The 20,923-nt window shown below is 38.6% G+C and overlaps 1 protein-coding gene across 1 annotated transcript in view; it reads left to right on the top strand.

The window, feature by feature from the left end:
• LOC118411915 (protogenin-like) overlaps positions 1 to 20,923 on the top strand; it is an 81,804-nt gene that overhangs the window by 46,043 nt on the left and 14,838 nt on the right. The window contains exons 3-10 of the mRNA XM_035814417.1: positions 15,014 to 15,158; positions 15,849 to 15,982; positions 16,281 to 16,412; positions 16,890 to 17,042; positions 17,551 to 17,738; positions 18,143 to 18,236; positions 18,603 to 18,734; positions 20,229 to 20,393. Of these exons, the coding sequence (XP_035670310.1) occupies positions 15,014 to 15,158; positions 15,849 to 15,982; positions 16,281 to 16,412; positions 16,890 to 17,042; positions 17,551 to 17,738; positions 18,143 to 18,236; positions 18,603 to 18,734; positions 20,229 to 20,393 (1,143 nt within the window). The remainder of the gene's footprint in view (positions 1 to 15,013; positions 15,159 to 15,848; positions 15,983 to 16,280; positions 16,413 to 16,889; positions 17,043 to 17,550; positions 17,739 to 18,142; positions 18,237 to 18,602; positions 18,735 to 20,228; positions 20,394 to 20,923) is intronic.

Below are 20,923 nucleotides of genomic sequence, written 5' to 3'. Positions count from 1 at the left end.
TGGTGTTGTAAATTTACTACAAGTTAGTACAACCCATGCTTAGCTGAGGCTTTATCCCAAGAAAATGAGAAAATAGTTTATGTACGTAGAGTGTGCATGCGTTGTTGGTGTTTGGAACATGTCGCACAGATGTGCCACCTAATCCTGTGACGTACAATGTATATCATATACTATATGCCACCAGAACAGACACATTTGTAACGGCCTGCAAGTGCTGTGTCCCCACCACTTTGGCTGTGACAGTAATCATTTGTAATTTGAGGTCAATTTTGCTCCTGAATCGGCAGGTTTTTGAACCTGAACAAGTATTGATGATCTGACCACTGGTCCTACTGAGAAGCAGGCTTGGCAACAGTGAGCTAGTTTTACACCTTCCCTTCATGTGCTAACAGATGGCATGAACTTTTGAACCGAAGAACAGCCAGAACAATCCTTTGTATTCCATCGCATCTTTTATGAATCCTAAAGGAGAACAACAATACAATGACTGGTTGATCAATACACCAGTTGTACATGTATATGGAATAATGCGACAACAACAGCTTGCTTTACAGATTGCATCTAGCCAGATAGGTTGTATGTTTGTTTCCATTTGTTTGTTTGTATTGCATACCTGGAAAGTCACCTTATTGCATAACACACTAAGTTTAAACTGAAGAGTGCAAGCTACATACTGGGACAGATTTATTTTATCCCTTCACACCGGGAAAAAGTCTAGAAGACATTGTATAGCCAGCTCTTTTACATGCTCAAAGAGGGGACCTCCATCTAACATCCTATCTGAGGGACGTCCCTAACCCAGACTAAAGCCAGGCACACATTTTTACCTGGTTGAAAAAAAAAAGGAAATTTGTGTCAAGTGTGTTTACCTAGTGCACAACATAAAGCATTTTAGGGGACTCTATGACCTCCGGGCTTTGACCCCAACACCCTACCATTACAGTATCGGACACTTTGCTTGACACTTGCTGCCAGACTTTGACATTTCTAGGCAGCAAAAGGAGAAAAAAACAGTCAGTGTCAGATATTGTTAAATATTTTTTTTCTTCTGAATATAGGTAAGAAAGTTTCATGTTTAATCTATACTGGCCAGATTTTTTTTCAAGGAAGATCCATTGACTTGTTTTCGCCACTGGTCAGGCTCAATTAACTCTACCTGGTTAATTTTTGACAAAGCCCAGCAGTCACAATTTTGTTTGAATTTGCTATCTTTAATGGAAAGATTGTACAGTTGTCCACTTACACCACTTGTTAAGCATAAAACATTGTTTGTTATGGTCGTAAATTCGTTCCTTTCAATTCTGCTTTTTCATGGGGCATGGCAGCATTCTGATAAATGTTGCCAGTCACATCTGTTAGAAGGAAACGTCCTTCTGTGGCATCTACTTTTGACAAGGTGTTATGGGTACAAATTTACGATATCTTCTTGTTGATCTGGGTCTGTAGTGTGTTGAATGTAGAAGTGTAGAAGTTACCAGAGTATGCTTTGACACATGCCAAAGTAACAGCATTTCGATTATGCAGAAAGTGTGCAACCTGGGTGGGGAATGGAAATGAAAGAAAATTACTGTAAGTAGAGTATTCTGGGCACATTTGCATAATTGCAGGAAAGGAAGCATACCAGTGCTTCAGCATTGATTGTTTCCTTTCTGCTGGGGAAATTGTGGTCAGTAGTGACTACAATGGGCCCGACCTAGAACCCTAGAAATAGGGACAAGCGGATGCCGGGAATGACTTCATTAGCTGGTGTTGTTTGGCATGTGTGGAGCAGACATACCTACCTAGGTTACTCAGGACAATGACCTCTACTGCAAGGTCTTGCCTGGAGCAGCCAGTTGAGAGTCCTTCTAGCTAGGCAAAGCATCAAAACACATGTTCTCCTTGGCACCAGGGCTGTCTCTAGCTTGAACTTTTTTTCCAGTCCCACTCTTTGTTGGGAACCCATGCTGTTAATTTGCTTTTTAAATCTGTAAATCTGTCATTTTAAACCTAAGAACATATGTTTTTATCAATTTGAAAGTTCATATTTTTTGTAAGGAGGGGGTGAATTTTTTTGTCCCGACAAGCAATGGAATGTCGGGTCCTGGAGCCAGCCCTGCTTGGCTCCTCCCTGTAAGAGGCTGATGGCAGGATTGAACATCTACATTTATGATTATGGAAAAATCCACCCACATCTTTTCAGATGGGATGTACATCAACATGCCCTATCAAAAAAAAAAATAGTAAGTGTTTCACTCTCTTGTAAAAGACCTGGGTCTCCAAAGGAATGGCTACATGAATTTCATTTTTCAGATGGCCAAAAATCTAATCATTTCTTCTATGGTGCACAACCTTGTTTAAGTCCTAAATACACCAGATTGTTCTATAACAGTCCATCCATGTAGTAGTACATTTGTACATGTGTCATCTTGAGTCATGCTGATGAATCACGTAAAAACATACATACAAAAAAAACATTACCTTCTTGGCAAAGGTAATGAGTGGGCAAGGACTTAATTTTGCTCTAGGAGGTGTATAGAGGCATTTGTACATTGTTTGAAGTTGCAGTTGGAATCTTTGTGGCAGTCGTAACTTCAAAAGGTCATAACTGGTCACAGCTGGATCAAACAGGTCCAGCAAGGTGTGGCAGGCAGGTATATGTGCTTGAGCTGCTCTCAGGTTCATAGGTCAACTACTGTTTGTTTTAAGGTTGTCTTGGGTTTTCTGTCCTCATCTGTTACACATAGCAGTGTGACAGACATATTCTTAACTACACCTGCAGTTTTACCTGTAAACAGCAAGGTAACTTAAGATCATGTGCCTTGTTGCATGAGATAGAAACTTAAAATCTTGCACAGCAATAGTATCATTTTATGGGTTGAATACTTAATTTTAATTGAAAAGACAAAAAGACGTGAGAAAAACACAATCTTTTCCATACAGGTGATAATCTTATGTTTAATTGTGATTATACTTTTAACAGTCTCAATAGTAAAAGTACAAGACAATGCTCACTGATGAATTCAGGTTATCACACAATGTGTTTCGTTGAATTAAAGTCAATAATTTACCGACAATGCTTAAACATTGAATAAGAGCCAGCCAGCTAGGATAAACAGTGAATAAATAGCTTGCTACGCCTCAGGGAAAAGGCCTGCAGACTGTCTTGTAAGTTGATCATTAAAACCTTTGGCACTGAATATGTTTTCAAGGGTGTTCACCCAAGAGGTTATGTTTATAAACTGCTACAACTTGATGGCCATGGATACAAAGTAATCCATTGTTAGCAGTGGAGACATCGCATTTACCTGTGTAGGGTTGTGTTGCTGTGTGCTTTGTATGCATTACACTCGCCCTACCATGACACTGGGCCTTTGAGATGTGCAACTGGATATGTCCTAACTTTAGAAACATCTACAGTGTTGCACATGTTGATGGTGGGGAGGCAAGGTGCTTACTTTAGGTGGGGTCATTCTCTCATGCTATCAGATTTCTGGTGAACTGACTGGGCCACAGCTTTCTTATCACTATTAAAGGGCAGTTTACCCACTGACACATTGGCTACACAGCTAAAAATGTGGTGCGAAACCCTATACAACACAAGCAATTTTTGATTAAATTGAGTAAAATTATCTTTTTACGATCAAAGAGACACAACATCAAGCACATCTAAACCTTGCAATATGGGGAAGGGTAGCCAAGAACTTAATAGTGAGTGAGTGAGTGAGTGAGTGTGAGTGAGTGAGTGAGTGAGTGAGTGAGTGAGTGAGTGAGTGAGTGAGTGAGTGAGTGAGTGAGTGAGTGAGTGCATACTTTATTTATACAAAAATGAAATGCCTTCAAGTTCAAGCAAAAGTCAGAACTGACGTTACCTTGACCATCTTCATCCTTCACATTCATGGCTAGTTACTGCAAAGGTGAGGGTGTATGGAAATCATGTGTGTAGAAAAAATCAGACTTACAAAGTCCTAGGGGGATAGTGGTCTAAAGAAGTCAAGGAAGTTCACCACTACATACTCAACTGACATGTACATGTATACGATGACTGCGATGATAACACTTTACAGTAACTGTTATGAGATTGGTTGTAGAAAATCCATACAAAGTCATATCCTCACTTGTCCTTGGCCATCTTTGCCCTTGACATTAAAGAGGGAGTTCATCTGTAAGTCATTTGGAAGGTAATAAGAATGGTACATGCTCTAAATCCTTGCATGTTTTTCTTGGATTTAAATGTGCCTTATGGTTCCAATTGTACAAGCTACCTGTATGTGAAGCAATGTACAATGTGACTGTAAAGTTCACTACATGCATACCATATCGCACAAACAATGGGTGAGTGTTATCCAGAACTGCATTTTAGTTTCTTTCCTATTTATTTGACAGCTTCTCCAAGGCGAGCACTATCCTTTTGTTTCCAATTTATTATTGGATTTCGGTCATAAGGTATTGGCATGTGTAAATAGGTTCCGGAAAAGGGCCAGAACTACCATCTTTTATGCAACAAGAGACAAGGTGTTGATTAAAAAAAAATTTAAGAGTGCAGCGTGCAGGACAGATCTGTTCTTGAGATAGTTCAGTGTAAGTGTGTTGTCAGTTTATTCTCTTTTATCCCATGAAAACAAACAAGAAAACATCAAGAATATTCAACCCAGAAATATAGCACATAGACCTTTTTTTAGGAGAAAAGTTTGGACAGGGAAGACTGAAAAGGCTGGTTTTATCCAAGATTAGTATTACACGAGGAAGTGATAGCTCCAGCTCAATGAGGGTGGATGGCCAAGCATGGCCGCCATCTTTGTCACTAGCCCCAGTACAGCTCAAGCTCTCTGGAGCTGCCTGGGATTGGTGTGTGTACCCTTTCTTTAAATACCCACCAGTCATCCCCCCATTTACTCTGATCTGCCCCCAGCCTTCCCAACCTCCCTTCACATCCCCTTGGCGCGGTCCCGGGATTTGTGTGTGCCCGTGTTTGCGGGAGACTTCGACAATTTGTGAATTTTCAGGTCCCTTGAAGGTGTTTATTTGTCAGCTTGGTGTGAAAGGCCCGCTGGGTTCTTCAGAAAAGGTTGGGGAGGTCGCAGGGGGACCATTAATCTGGCTGTGCCATCAGATGCCACCACCCCCTCCTGGACTGACCGCTTGGTGTCCAGTCTCACCTTGTGTTTCAGTGGCCTCCAAATCTTCCATCTCTTGCTGTTATCATACTCAAAGACTGGCATACATGAAATATATCAGGTATCTATACATGTAAAGAATAGCAATCTTAATCCTGTCTTAAATGTGTTAGTTAGTAAATGCCATATCTTAAGTTTCCGTACTATGTGTAAACAGATTCTGTATATTCTGTATCAATTACCAGTGATGTACAGATTTTCTTCTGCATGTTTTGAGGTATGTAAGCATATAGAGAAATGAAAGCATCCCTGCATTGTCTAGTATATACAATGATTTTCTATTAAACTGTTGGCAGTATTTTGGGCTGAAGATGTGACTACTAGTCCACACAAAATGTATTCTGATACATACATGTAACTCAAGGATTTACAAATACAGCAGCCTATGCCCCTTTATTGAAAACAGAAGCTCACATATGCATACTTCACAATCACACATATGCATTAAGCTACCAAACTATAGGCTCTTTTGCCCCAGAAATGTTGCATAATCATTTAGTATTTATATGAATTTGACCTCCCCATACCAATACAGGTAGCATTTACACATTTTTCTACAGTAACACCAACAGAATTTATTTGGCCTTTGAATACAAAAGGAATTGCTGTATGTATGTATCATAAACAAAATACCTTCACAGTGAAAGCCATAGGGGAAGTAGAAATAATGAACAATAGGAAAAAACATTATGTGAAGTTTAATTTTAAAAAAGAAATTTTAAAAAAATCTCTAAGTTGTTTTGAACTGCCGCAAGCGAGGAGGTTGAAAATTTCTTTTTCAACCTCCTTGCCCCAAATAGATCTTAGAAATAGAGAACATGTATCAAAATACCAGTAGGTGAGTAATATGGTAACCAAATGAGCCAAATGTAATGGCTTTATGGTTCATAGAAGTTTTAATCTCTGAGTCAATGCTTTTTTTTTCTTAAATAGTGTTTAAGCTACAAAGTGCTTGGACTTGGAGTCACTCTTTTTTAAACACTCATGGAAACATGTTGTAAGGAAATCTAGCTGAAGGGTAACCACTTTTGATGTTGTCATTCCAGATAATGTTATGATATGAAAATGTCAAGAAAGAGAGTGTTAGCAACAAAAATCACACGTCTGTACAATGTAGCTTGGTTGGGGACATTAACTGTAAAGGGATTTGACATAATACTGGATTTATATGAATTTTTCTGTAAAATCTTGAATGAACTAAACAACAAAATCTGCCTTGTGTAAACAGAATCAAGTCCATTCTCCAAATTAATGGTTAGAGATGTTTTGGAAAAGAGTGCAGAATAGGACACAGTAAGAAGAAAGTAAGAAGAAAGCATGTTTACTGCCCCTGTTGGTCAATCAAACAGAAAAGGTGCCACCCTTGAATTGACCACAGGAGCCCATTGGTCACTCCTCTACCCAGAAACACCTTTCGTTGGCCCCTATTCATGGCAGGATGCCCGGAACTACTTTTCCTCTGAGGTAGGTTCATCTCAGGGCATCTGTGGCTGTAGCGCTAAGTCCTGGTGACCCAGGAATGGTGGTGTGGTAACTCACCTCCACAAGGCCAGCACGCAAACTCACCTTACTGCTCAACAAATAGTTAGCTAATGACTAACTTATCAATTGAAAAATGAGCATTTGTGTTGACAGTCGCATTGATTGTTAACCAGAGCAGGGCTTCCCTATGGAAATGAATACTTGATTTGGGTAGCTGGTTGTGCAAGGAACACAGCTTACGTTATGGAGAAATGTTGACAGGAACAACAAAATGTATTAAACGTGCAATTTAGGAATTATTTTAAGGAACTACAAATAGAAAAACAATTCCTTTGTGATAGGAGAGGAGTAATTTGTGAAACCTACTTCTAAATGTGCCATAAACAGACATACATGTAAACAACAGTTCATGGAACAAAATATGAAATACAGATTGAAGATTTCTCATGATGAGAAAGGATATTATTAAATCCACTTCACTAAAGTGCAGTGTGCTGTCTAGTTGGTATGTTGCAATAACATAGCCAAAAGGCTGTCTAGTTGGTATGTTGCAATAACATAGCCAAAAGGCTGCCTTCATTTTGCCATTTACCTCAGAATGTATAATTTGTGACCTAAGGGTGTCATTTAAAATCTTCCCAGTCTGTTTTGGGAGCAAATGCAAGAAATGAAGACTTATTACTTAATACTAAGGCTATACTTAGATCTGTCATGATTAAGAAACATGAAATGCCAATTGTGGACTACATAGTTTAGTATGCATTATCCAAAACTTGTGGTACACGCAATTCCATCTAATGCAGTACAATGGTAGACCATTGGTAAACCATTATATCAGATCACTGTGATCATACAGAATGCACTGTATTAGGGAAAAGGTAAAAGCTGTATACATCTAGTGGCAACAGCATTGATAACAGTCAGTTCTTTATGCACACTTGAATTTTGCCTCTTTCTAACTGATATATGAAGATTTATTAAGATCCGCAATTACATGTAGATAAACAATATACAAGTTTATTATATTGCAGCTTACTCTTCCTGTGGCCCTTATCAGCATACAAACCAAAAATTACATGGCACACAGGAAAATAACATAGTTACAAAATATACATGAACATAAAATTCACAAGTGATCAGGTCTATCTGAAAACAACAACACACATCTAATAACCATATCAGTTTCAAACCATTTTTTCTGAGCAAATGGTTTGTGATTTGGATTATCATGTTTACAATGTGATCATTGCATTGTGACTTGTTGATATAGAGAAAATCATTTTTCCTACATATAAACCATAAACTGATGAAAATATCCACCTCAAACAAATGTAGAAATGGTCTATTTTTGTTTAAACAGAGTCAAAATTCAATGGGAATGACTTCATTTGTAGTGTTGGGTGAACGGTTATGCAAAAGCTATGGGGAGAATGTTAGGCATGGGTACCAAAGGAGTCAAACTGAATGGAAACAGTCAGTTGATCAAGGCCACTGACATCCAAATGGATGGATGTTTTTGGAATTTCAAGGTCATGGTTGAAAATAAAATGGGAACAAGAATGTGGCCACATTCAAGCATAATGACGTAACAGAGATCAACTTAGCGTGGTCTGTCACAAAAATTTTCCCCTTCATTTTTTTCCCCTTTATTTAGAAAACCTCTCAGAGGAAGTCACAAAATCTACATGCATTGATGGGAAAGCTGTGAAAAGCAACTTACATTGTTTTTAAGAGCTGCTCTGCTAAAAATTGGGAAATGTAGGAAAAAATAATGTATGCAATATACTTTATTAGGTTGTGCAATTCATTTTTCAAGGAACTGTTCTTTCACAGCAGTTAAACATCTGGAAACGTAGGGGGAAAGTGTGCAAAAGTTTAAATTAAACTTGATAAATTAGGAATTACTGAAAGTTAACATTTCTCTCTTTTTTGATTGCGTGATTCTTTTCCAAAGAACAGGTAAATTGGTTTTCACTGAAACAAAGATTTTTTCTGGAGGCCCCAAGCAAAGGCGCACATCATGCCTAGCCTGGCATCCCTCCTACATGTAAATCCAATTATTCCAGAAAGCCTGATTTTCCCACTGCTGAGGATTCTAAAGAGCTACACAATACATTTTTCATCCTGATGACAGGGTTTCTGTTGCTTAGCAACCAGAACACTTAATCTTCCCTTCCATATGGAGGCTCTGCTCAACATGCCTTATTTGGGCATACCCCTGGCCTTGACCCCCTGACCTCAGGCTGTTCTGCCAATATGCCTGTACCCCTTTGAAGGGATAATGAGGGGAAGCATTCTTCATAAGTAAGGGTTTTGAATGAGTTATTGTCACATACAATTGATAGAGAAATTATTCTGATAGCAAAGGAAAATTAACCCCCTTTTTTCCTGCCATACATAGATATGTGTATTGGTATGTTCATAACAAAAGCATTATTAAGCTGCAAATTCTAGTGAATGTTGTCAACTTACATATTAATTGAAGTTGTGGTATACCGTTCAGTTGACAAAAAAATTCAGCTTGTTGTTTCTGCTTTATTCCATAAGCTACTTGAAAATCTGGTGGAATTTCACACAGGTACCAAAGGTTGGTTTTGCAGTGTATGATTAAAAACGTGAATGTAAATTTATTGACATCTCTTCACTGTACAAGATTAAGTTTCACTTTCCCATCTGTCCAGAAAAAAAAGAAGCTGTGTAGGAGACACAGTGGGATGTCCTTGAACATGAAACTCTGAAACCTCCTTTTGTTCCAGCCTTGTTGTTTGGTTAACTCCCATCTGTTACTGTCTGGTTCATCTGAATTCCCCATTCAAACCCAATTAATTCCTATATCTATCATTTCTAGGCCTACCACAGAGGGAAAAGAAAGGGGTCAAAACTTTGACATATGAACTGCATGGATCTTTTGGAACTTGACTATGAAACAGTGTATCATATACTCCACATGCTGGTCACCCCTTTTGTAATAGTGGATGTGACCTTGTTGTTATGACAGGAACCAGGAATGAAGGTGCCAATTATTTGAATTAGGGGTGAATGAGATTCAAATAGGTATAATTTCGTTCTCATAGAAAATCAGTCATACCTTTTTTAATATCTAGTAGGTAACCAGCATCTCAGCTAAAGCACACAATCAGATATTATCTTGGTGTATATTTGTTACTGCAATATGAACACTTTATATGGTAACCACACAGTGGGGTAGAAAAAGTATGTTCAATGAAATTATTGGACTATTTCATTTGCCAGGGTCCTCAAATGTCCAAAGTTTGATAATTACAAGTTCAGGGAATGGAAATTGCTGGGTTCCTGATTCAGGATGGAAAATTATCTGTAATTGGAGTGTATGAAGCCTTTCTTTCCCTTTGTTATCTCTGTCAGTTTGTGTGTCAAGTGACAGGGAAAGTGGGCTATTTGGTAGAATAATAGTACTTTGTGTAAAGAGGAGACAAAAATTTACATGTCAACGTCTCCTGAAAAAGCAGGCATAGTGTATCTGTAATTGTAAGACTACACTGTAAATGTTGAAATTTTTGCAGTGGTTTAAATTGATGTGTGTGTGTGTGTGTGTGTGTTTTTATAAGATACAGATCTTCATCACAAAATCAAAACCACTACAAAAATATTTGTTGATGTCTTCTGCCCACCTAGCCGCTTGTTTGAACTATGGAGGTTATAGAGAGTACACAGCCAAATGACAACCAATTATATACAGAATCTGGCAGCTATTTCGGTTTGTGACATTTTTTTCCCAGTCTCACTATGCCTAGTACCCATGTGTGAAAAAAACCTCCTTGCTTGTAGAAGTCATAAATTTTCATTCATGACCTTGTAATTCATACTTGCACTGTTCATTTCCACAGTCCTTTCCCCATTGAATGCCAAGGTTGTCTTAATGCCAGCTTTCAGACACAGCCAAGAATATAGCTTTGTCAATGTTTTATGTGTGTTGGCACCATGCATGACTATATGCCCCATGTGGTAATGCCTGAAGCTCTGGGGTAGCACAAAGTGCAAGCAAGGCCCTTTACCTTAATACTTGGGGTTCGATTCGGTGGCATGTACCATAACCAACCACTGTGTTTTGATGGAAGCTGTGTAATTATGTTGGTAGGTTTTGTAGAAGCAATTGACGTTGACTGACAAAAAAGTGCATGAAGACCTTGGGAAGGATATTTGTATTCTTTTTATTGAATGCTTTAATTTGATTATTGTGACATAAGATTGTGATTGATGATATACCTATGGGGCAGTTTAGATTCATCAGGTTGAGAAATGACTGGATAATTCATTTCTTTGGTTACGACACATAAAAATTGTCTAATCTCTATGAGTTATTGTTACATTTCATGTATAGCCTGAAACACTAAGATACATAATTACATTGTACCAGCTTTGACAAAGACATTCACATTGTGACAAGGCAACAAAGAAATGGGTATGAAATACTACCTAGTCACCACAGAAAGCTACATGGTCTAGCTTGTACATTGTACTAAAATTATGAGTTTTTCATTTGGCTTACAAAACATGCACCATCAATGCAGGGTTGATCAGTGATATCCAAGCAGATGTTGCATTAGAAAATCATAATGTTTTCTGACACCTGGCCATCTCATGATAACAACTACCCCGTTTTGGGACAACTTAACGATTGCCAGTCAGAAAACTTTACAACCTTTTGTAAAGCATTCCCTGAGGTTAGTATATGGAAGAATGCACAATTGCATTTACATGTATGATGAACAACATGCAGGTGTGGAAATGGACCTTAGGTGAACTAGCTAGTTGCAGCAAAAAGTTCATTTAAGGACAGACCTCACAGGTTTGTGCTATAAAGGGACTGGTACAAGGAACCATAAACTGTAAGTACTGTAAATCCTGAGTTTACAGAGGAAGGGAGTTTGCCATGGAAAGGTGTTTGCCCCATGACTGCAATGGAGGCTATGCCCTGTCTCGCATTTCATTATGTACAATGTATATGGTTGTCTTAACTGTGAACTCACAGACACAGCGTACTATGACTTGATTTTCACTGTTCCACAAATGTTTATGTGCTGCAAACTTAACTCTATTTCAGTATGTAGTAAAATTGCAACGTGTAAGGCCTTAATTATTGTACGGTTGTTCGGTCAAGGTTGTTCTCATCATTACCTCTGTAGATGCTCACAGTGACTTGTTTCTGCGTTTCGATTGCGTAGCAAGCGTGAGGTCAGGCCCTACTAGTTATTTTTGGGGGAGGATGGATAAAAATATCCACCCGAAATTTGGTGGGAATTTAGAGGGTTGGCAAAGGTCCAGGCATAGATCTCCACAATTAGCTTGGAATTGTCCCTTCAAAAAGCCTGTAGCTGTTGTTTGATCATGGAGGATTACGTACATGTTTATGACATCTAGATTGGATCCAGAGCCAGCTAGGGGAAGTTTGATCCATGAGTTCTTAGTTTGCAACTGGGTTCTTATGTACACATTTGACTTTGAGTCAGGAGAGCTCTGACCTGGTCTCCTATAACCACATGATATTGATGAAATTCTGTACTTTCCATCAGTGTTATAACAAGTTGAAGTGATGTATGCTTTATGGAGTTTCAGGACAGGTGTTGCTTTTATGTCACCTAATTGGTGTTTGTAGCCGTATTTTCAAGTGTCTCCTCCTTTTCTGTGATGGAAACAAAAAGGTCACCTGTCATGGCCAATATTCATAGTTAAGGTTATGGGTCAGGGTTGTAGGCCAAGGGTGATTCTGGTATACATTTCAAAGGATGTCAATCAGACTGCTTTCATTCCCACAAATATCATACAATACTTAATGTCATGTTTACAAGGACTGTCTCTTACAGTTTCACAGTACAACTTTGGCTGTGAAGTTTTGTTGAGATAGAGAATTTAAAAGTGTAGATAGAAAAAAAGGAGTTTCTTGATATTTCAAAGGCACCTTTAAAAACCATATTTGTATTCAATCTCTTAGCTTGCTGACAGATTTCATGTCAGAAAAGCCACAATACACGCACCACAATGGCTTTGAGTTCATGTGGTTTGGGCATAATGCCAGCCATGACTAAGGCTGCTATCTCTGAATAACTGGGGTCTTTGAAAGTGATCTTTGAATCTGTGACAGCCACTGGCTTTTTTCAGAGCAGGGAATGAGTAAGGGAGAGCCAATAAGTGTGTACCCAAGCGAAACTATGGAGGTCAAAATGCTCCTGACCCCAACTGCTGCTTCTTGCATCATATTAAAGCACAGCTGTGTTGACATCTCAAACACCCCTCTTATGGCAAGACATGGTATATCCCTGCAGATTACTGTAATAGGACCAGGGTTGGACTGTACTATGAGAAGGTCAATGGAGGGATGATGCTAAAGTAGAGAATAATGTCCATCTGGACAAGGTTCTTTGCATTTTTGGTCATGTACAGTGTAAAGTTACCAGTTATGTCCTTGTATCTGTGTTATTGCTGTCCATTAAGCAAGTCTACTAGTACATAAGTGGGAATTCCTCTGTTTATATGTGTCAAAGTCTCAAACCTATATTTTGTTGCACCTTTAACGTGTTCCGGTTTTGAATTTTTTTTGTATTGGTGCCATGACTAAAATCCTCTATCAAAGCAAGAAAATAAACATTTAATATTTAAGTATACACTGCATGTTTCTATAGTGTAAATCTCCAAATATACATTGCACACACCATAATTCTGTATTGTTTATCACCTATACATACAGCTGTATTTTGTTGGACCTTAATGTGTTAGAGTTGGAATGTTTTTATTACAAGAAAATGTATTTAAGGATTTCTATATAATGTGTTTCATATACATGTTTATCTAATAATGAACTATACCCTACTTGGTTCTAAACTCACAGCTGTTAAAGTCTTCTATCTACAAAAGGCAGCGAATGGCCCTAGTGCTGTAACGGTTATTTAAATACCAATGTCTTCAGGCAGGTTGATCAAAAGAACACACGTTATCTTGTAATCCAACCAAGGTTGAACAAATTAAGAATGGCATTAGAGCTGATCATGCCTCCCTGATAGTGGGGGGAGATTCAAGGTCAGTGGGCTTTAGGGAATCCAATGGTTTGACTCATAATGTGTGCATCCTAATGCCCAGTAGGAACGTTTCATTTTAGAAATCCTGTGGGGAGGTGTCAGGGCCGTCCCACTCATTGTTGGAATGGAGAGCATGTTGCTAATTTGATTTGTTAAATCTGTCATTTTTAACTTAAGGAAGTACATTTTTATCAGTTTTTATCTGTTGTATTGTGTGTAAGCCTTGTCTTTCTGCACCCTTTAGTATGTTAACTGTTTTTCTTTGCCCAGAGAGATTTAATGTAATTTTTTGTTTCATGAAAAACTGAAATCAAGATTCTACTTTTGGTTGTTGCAACCATGTACAAATGTACTTTTCTTACTACTCTAGTTAGTAAGTTACTGTAGTACATTTGCACATTACATGTGTCTACATTGTATCCACCTGGGACGAATTAGTTAGGCAAAATAGAGAAGTGCATAAACACCTTGGGTAGGCACTGACACTACTATCAGTGCATATCACTCAAATGATGCCTAACTAAGTTACTCTGTCCCCAACAGAGGCGAAGCACAATGTCTTTTAAATAGCTAGAATATAGTGTAAGTGGATGATATCTATGCATGTATTACTCGACGTGCACAATTCTCAACAATGGGTTCTTTTACATACACAAACATGCATGCATTCAAAGGTGTGATGCTTGAGGCTAGTACCTAAAGCTCCCTCATACATTTTGTACACTGGGCCGCTGGTTTAACCCCCCACCCCCCTACCCCCAAAAGATGATTTGTCTCTGTTCTATGCTGTGACCACACCTCATCATGTTCCACATCTATTTCTAGAATTTGCACCTGATATTATTTAAGGCGAGTGGCAGTGTGTGCAAACCACTACACCTCATGTTTTTTTATACTTTTCCACATGTAGATATCGATATTAATCTGCATTTCACATTCATTGGACCTTCAACAACCCATAGGATTTTTTTTCCATACAGGACAAGTGGTCAAATGTGAAGCATTTTGTGTATCATGAAATGGTCACAGAGTATAATGTTCTGAGACTTTAGTAAAAAAAAAATTGTTTGTTGATTACACATGACCTTTGTCCATGTTTGCTAACACAAGGCCTCCTGCAAAGAACCTAAACAAAGACAAAATAAACCATTTCAATATCAGTTTTTGTTCACATATGTATCCAGCTTGCAACATATTGCTTAACAATTGTGACTATGAATTTTTAAGGTTTGTGGAAAAATAACAGTTCATTGCTTATTCTATCAATGCAGAACTTTTTGAATTGACCTTCTATATTGACACAATGATCTCCTTTTTTTCCAGCTCTGCCAAAATTTATGGTGCAGCCAACCTCCACTCAAGCTGTGGTTGGTGGCGTCGCTCGCTTTCAGTGTTATACACAAAACGCAGTACCTCCAGCCTCTATCTCATGGGAGAAGGATAGGCTGCCTCTCCCTCCTAATGACAGGTAAGGGACCATTATCTTTTGCTTCAGGAGCAGAGCCGTTATCATGCAACTATGCTTTCCCAAAGTATTTAGGGTGCTGCTATCTACATGTAGATGCTTGAATATGTGATGTTATCTGTCAGGGGAAACTTGCACTAGTCCTGACATAAAGAAATTACTCTCAAAGCAACAGTTTGATGGCCCAATGTCAACTTAGTATAGAAGACGTGCAGTTTGGTATGACGTTGCTAGAGGGCACTAGAGAACAGCAGGATTAGATACGCACACAAAAAAACAACAAATATCCTTACTAGTAAGCCCATGGAACAGTTTTGTTCAGGACAGGTTTGAAAAGGAAGAAAGAAAAATATCCTGCGTTAGCATGAAGATATTTTGAAAAATAAGCAGCACTTTTCATCAGACCACCCCATTTTTTTCCTTAGTATGTTTTCAGATAAGATCAATAAGCAAGATTAGAACAGTGTGCTGGGAAGAAAACTTGAATCTGACTATATTGAGTATTGCACTAATCTAAATATTTCACTAATGAAATTGTGTGTACCAGTTGAAGTACACGAACCTTTGACTCTGTTGATCTTCTACTTTAGTTCTAGTTTAGAATTATTGTCTTAAATCTGGAAACCAAGAAATTCAATAATGGTGCAATGTTTTTCACATTACTGATAACTGTGATATCTTGTTTTCTACCAGGTTCGTTCAACTTCCCTCAGGAGTTCTACAAATCCACAAAGTGCAACAAAATGACACGGGTAGATACCGATGTGTGGCGTCCAACATGCTCAGAGAACGCCGAAGCCAACCTGCAGACCTCACTGTAATATATGGTAAGTTCAAATACTTGAGTTTGATCAATTATATCTCCATTGTTACTTTATTAATTGTACAGTATATATTTATGTATTAATAAAAAGCTTATTTATTGTCCTTCACAATATCAATGGTGCCATATTTGTCATGATTGTACACTCAAACGTCAAACACCAGTGCTGTCTATCCGAGTGCGTCACAAAACATCACCTTTGACGAATGTAACTGGGCAGCTACATGTCATTTGTGTGCCGACAATGTCTTATAGCATTATGAGTGAAGGTTGAAGAAAAATTGAAATGGTTATTGTTGCAGCTCCCGATGCAGATCAGGAGCCACGCATTGTGACAAAGCCACAGAACCTGACAGTGCTGGCTCACCAGGACGTGTACATGGAATGTATGGCGACAGGAAACCCTGCACCCATCATGTCGTGGAGCAGGAAGAGTAAGTATTTCATTGCATTACGCAAAATTCATTGTTGGGAATAGTTGTGCCAGCGTACTTAACCAATGAATTTAGGTATATAGAAAAAACAATGCAGATACTTATCACTATAGCCAAGCAAGCAATGCTTGCATATGCATATGGTCTTGTTTTGATATTATTGCATGTACCTTACCAATGTACCGTTGTCCGTGCCATGTTACTTGTTCTTCCAGTTTCCAGTTTATCACAAGTAGTTCTTACCAAATGTTTGTATGACTACAGATGGGAACATAGGAACTTCCAGTTTACAGTTTATTACAAGTAGTTCTTACCAAATGATTGTATGACTACAGATGGGAACATAGGAACTTCCAGTTTCCAGTTTATCACAAGTAGTTCTTACCAAATGTTTGTATGACTACAGATGGGAACATAGGAACTTCCAGTTTCCAGTTTATCACAAGTAGTTCTTACCAAATGTTTGTATGACTACAGATGGGAACATAGGGACGTCCGGTGTACAGATCCTCAAGGGCAACCTCAGGCTCCAGGATGTCACAGTCGACAAGAGTGACACCTACGTTTGTTCAGCAAATAAACCTCAAACCCGCATCCGACAAACCGCCAATGCCATCTTGACAGTTGTCGGTAAGAATACATTTTCAGCCTTCATTTCTTCTTTTACCTTTTTAGAAATGCCTTTCTTTTTTTCTTTTTAAGTACAACCAAACCTGTCTGACTAGATGGTGACTGCTCAAGGGACTTAGAAAATAGAAAGTGGGCAAAAAAATGGCTAGGTGGTCCTATAACAGAGTTGGTCGCTATACACAAGGTCAGGTTTTATTGTACTTAGCTTGTACACTTTATGTTAAATTTTTAGTGACTGTATGGATAAATGTCAAAAGTATTTGGATTGTGGGCAAAATTTGCGTAATTATAGATGAAATAGAATTTGTCTTAGGCTATCCTGACTTGATGATTATCTACACACACTGTGTGGCCCAAGGGTTATAGAAATAAAAAATGGCACTGCACTTTGCACTAAAATATGTAGGAAAGATTTTATTTTTTTACCATTGAACTGTATATAATTCAGAATTTGTTTCTAAACATGTTGTTGACTCCTGTTAACCATTTGTTCGTGTGTTAACCACAGAGCCGCCCAAGGTTATCAGGGGTCCAGTTGACATGGACGACATAGCCACGGCCAAGACAGCTCGCCTCCCCTGTGACATAAGGGGGACACCGAAGCCCAAGATAGAGTGGCTGCATAATGGGATACCGGTCTACGTCAACGGTCGCATTGAGCAGGTTGATGACAACAATGAGCTGGTCATTACATCGGTATGCAAGTGCTACAAATCCTGAAAATTATTGGGGTTTATTTTTACAGTTTCACTGTACTTCTTCACCACTAGCGATCTTGTTTTGACCAGAAACCAAATACAGCATGAAACCTCTATTCCACTCATACTGCACCATTAAATCCCTCTCAAGATATATGAATATGCTGTGACATAAATGTACAAATTACTCTCTGTTGCTTGTATCTATTTTACTATTTGTATTTAGATCTTACAAATTTAATGTTATGGCGTATGTTTTACTTGTGGTACCCATACATGAGCAATGCTACCTGCCTAACATGTTGCCTTCGGGCAAGTGAAACAGACAAATAGAGCAAAAACATCTGTCCTAGAATCCCCTATCAGTGACACTATTGGTGACACTCTCTTTTTATTCCCTAGGTTGTATTGGCAGATGAAGGGATATACCAGTGTATTGGGTTCAATGACTATGGAATGGTGTATCGCTATGCCAGGCTCACCATAAAAGTGGAAAGTAAGTCCAGTCATTTTTTGTATTGCTACAGTTCTTTAACTGTAATACCATTTCCTATTGACAAACTTTCTGTTCAAAGGAAGTTATAAATGGCTATGAAACAGAGAAAGGGAAAACTTTGTGCTACAATGAAATCTTCTGCAAGTTTATAAAGTCTAAAGTACCTCAAAATTTTACTGTTGGAAAGCACTGTCTGTTGACTTTATATCCCTAAATACCCTGTTATTTAGATACAACGGATATACCCGCGTATGAAGGTGAACTAACTATTAACGTTAAATTCAGTGTCTAGTTTCTGTTCTTGTTTTTCATGAGTTACATATTGTGCAAAATGATACAATTTCTTTCATTTTGATGTTTCTTAAGGTGACAGTCCCGACCCACCTCAAAACATCCAACTAATCACCAGGAGTTCCACCGAGATTCTGGTGAGGTGGTCTCCCTCTGTGAGCAAGTCTCCCATCATTGCCTACACCATCCACTACCTGCAGACAGAAGGTAAGAACTCACTTATCATTGGTTAATACTGAGGGAATGCCTATCACTGATTGGTTACTTGTTATCAGACACTTGCTACCAGATAATGTCATGATTTTGGACGTGTCATTTTTGATAAGTTGGCATGAGAAATGGTAAAGGAAAACTTTCTTGTTGGAAGAGATTGCAATCTGGCATAATCACAGATTCTACCAGATCCTAATAATCAGAGTATCTAAATCTGATTGGACTCCAATTTACACTGTAACTCAAAGGATATTTACTTTGAAGACAATCAGAACTTTTCAACTTTGTTTCAAGTCCCTATAAGTCAATAGATTTACCTGAAAACCAGGAATTTATATATTTGAGACTCTGATCAAAATCTCTACCATCAGAATCAACAACTGCTAACTCACAAATTCTATCCTGACAAATGTATATGACATTGTGTATGATAAAAAAAGGGTGAAAGTGTGCAAATTAGGCTAGGTCGTGGGGAACTGACAGCACTACATGTAGATTCCTGGGTAAAAATATGAATGAAAAATAGAGGATACACATGTAACATCCATTGGCATAATACCGGTCGGTTTACTGCAATTTCTCAAGCAATGCTAATTTGGCAAATGATCAATGCATCATTTTCTCCAGTTACATGTTGCTGTTACAGCTTACCTTTGCCACTTCTTCTGTGTAAATTATTTTGTCTCTCTGGTCCTGCTAAAAACATAATATCGTAATTGGAACACACCGCGGAATTGCACGGAGAACGGGCGCGTGGTTGGAAGGGGGTGCACTATACCGGTCGAACGAAACACAGCACAATTAACTGCCGCTATGTACCTTTATTCATCCTCTGTTGTTCCTTTCTTTCCTGTTAGTAGTTGCACAAAACAAAAATCTGCATGAGCATACAAAAAGTCATGAGAAAATGGGCGTATACTGACAAGAATTTTCATTTAATTTTGGTCCGTCACAACCGCTATGACGTAAAACTTTACTGCTGGTCGTAGCATTAAAAATGGCGGGAAAATGGCAGCGTACGTTCAATTTGACCCATTCAGCCGTAGATCCGGGCTATTATGCAACGGTTCCTCACACTTTTACACGAGTTGTAGGTCACCTAAAGAAATTCAAGATTGCTGTTGAATCATGCTCGTCTTGTGCCGTGAGCACATGTGATTATTATCTACAAATCTGGCGATGAACGTGACAGTGTGTTTGTCCCACGACGAGCTCGCCTGCCCCGAAAATGACCTGAAAACTTTTGGCCTTGTTGTCTTTGAATGCATTGTTATCGATGCTTTGTAAATTATGTATTGGACACCTAGATGTCTGAAGTGTGCATACCTCAGAAATAACTATTGTTGCATGTGTAGATCTCTTTAAGTTCCACTATTTTTAAATCGACCGGTATAAGGCTTATGACCGGTATTATGCCAATACATGTTACATGTATATATTGATATGAATTGATTGTTTGAATAACTTGTTGGCTTGTTTCTGTGACAGGTAACAACAAGGAAGTTAAGGTGCCAGTGAACGTGTCTCAAACGGAGTTTTTGGTGACCAACCTGCTCCCCAACACCAACTACACCTTCTACATGTCTGCTTACACCAGAGAGGCTGCCAGCGAGATGCATTCTCAACAAGTGGTGGCCAAAACCATGGAGGGAGGTAAGGGACAGTGCTGATAGTATTGTGGAGGGAGATGTGAGGTTTGACTCCTTCCCACACATTTTGGTACATATGGCAGCATCTATAGCCCTTCGGCCACACAGTAGTACAAGCACTATACTACATGTACTACAGCAAGAAGGTTAGTCCACAGTGGTGGACTGTGTTCAATAGACTGATCCCTACTACATGAACCTCATTCAAAGCACAGAAAAGCAAAAAGGGAACATGAAAATTTAAGTGATTGATGGACATACAGTCACACTCTCATCAGTCAAATGGCTAAGTAACACCTTTCAGCACTCCCCTGTCAGTTAATATTTGCAATGTACAAAATGTAGCTCTAGTATGCAAAATCTTTTGATTGTTTCAAAATCAAAAAGGCTGACAACATAAGAATGTGAAAAGACACATCCCATCTACTGCTGTCCACCTTTAAACATTAAGTCTCTTTTTCTTCTTTTACTCTACATTTTGTGTTTCTCGTCAGTGGATTTGTGATTAGATAATATTATTAGATACAATACATG

This window comes from Branchiostoma floridae, chromosome 3 (assembly GCF_000003815.2).
Source record: "Branchiostoma floridae strain S238N-H82 chromosome 3, Bfl_VNyyK, whole genome shotgun sequence".
NCBI classification, from domain to species: Eukaryota; Metazoa; Chordata; class Leptocardii; order Amphioxiformes; family Branchiostomatidae; genus Branchiostoma; species Branchiostoma floridae.
This window is presented reverse-complemented; position numbering and strand designations above follow the sequence as displayed.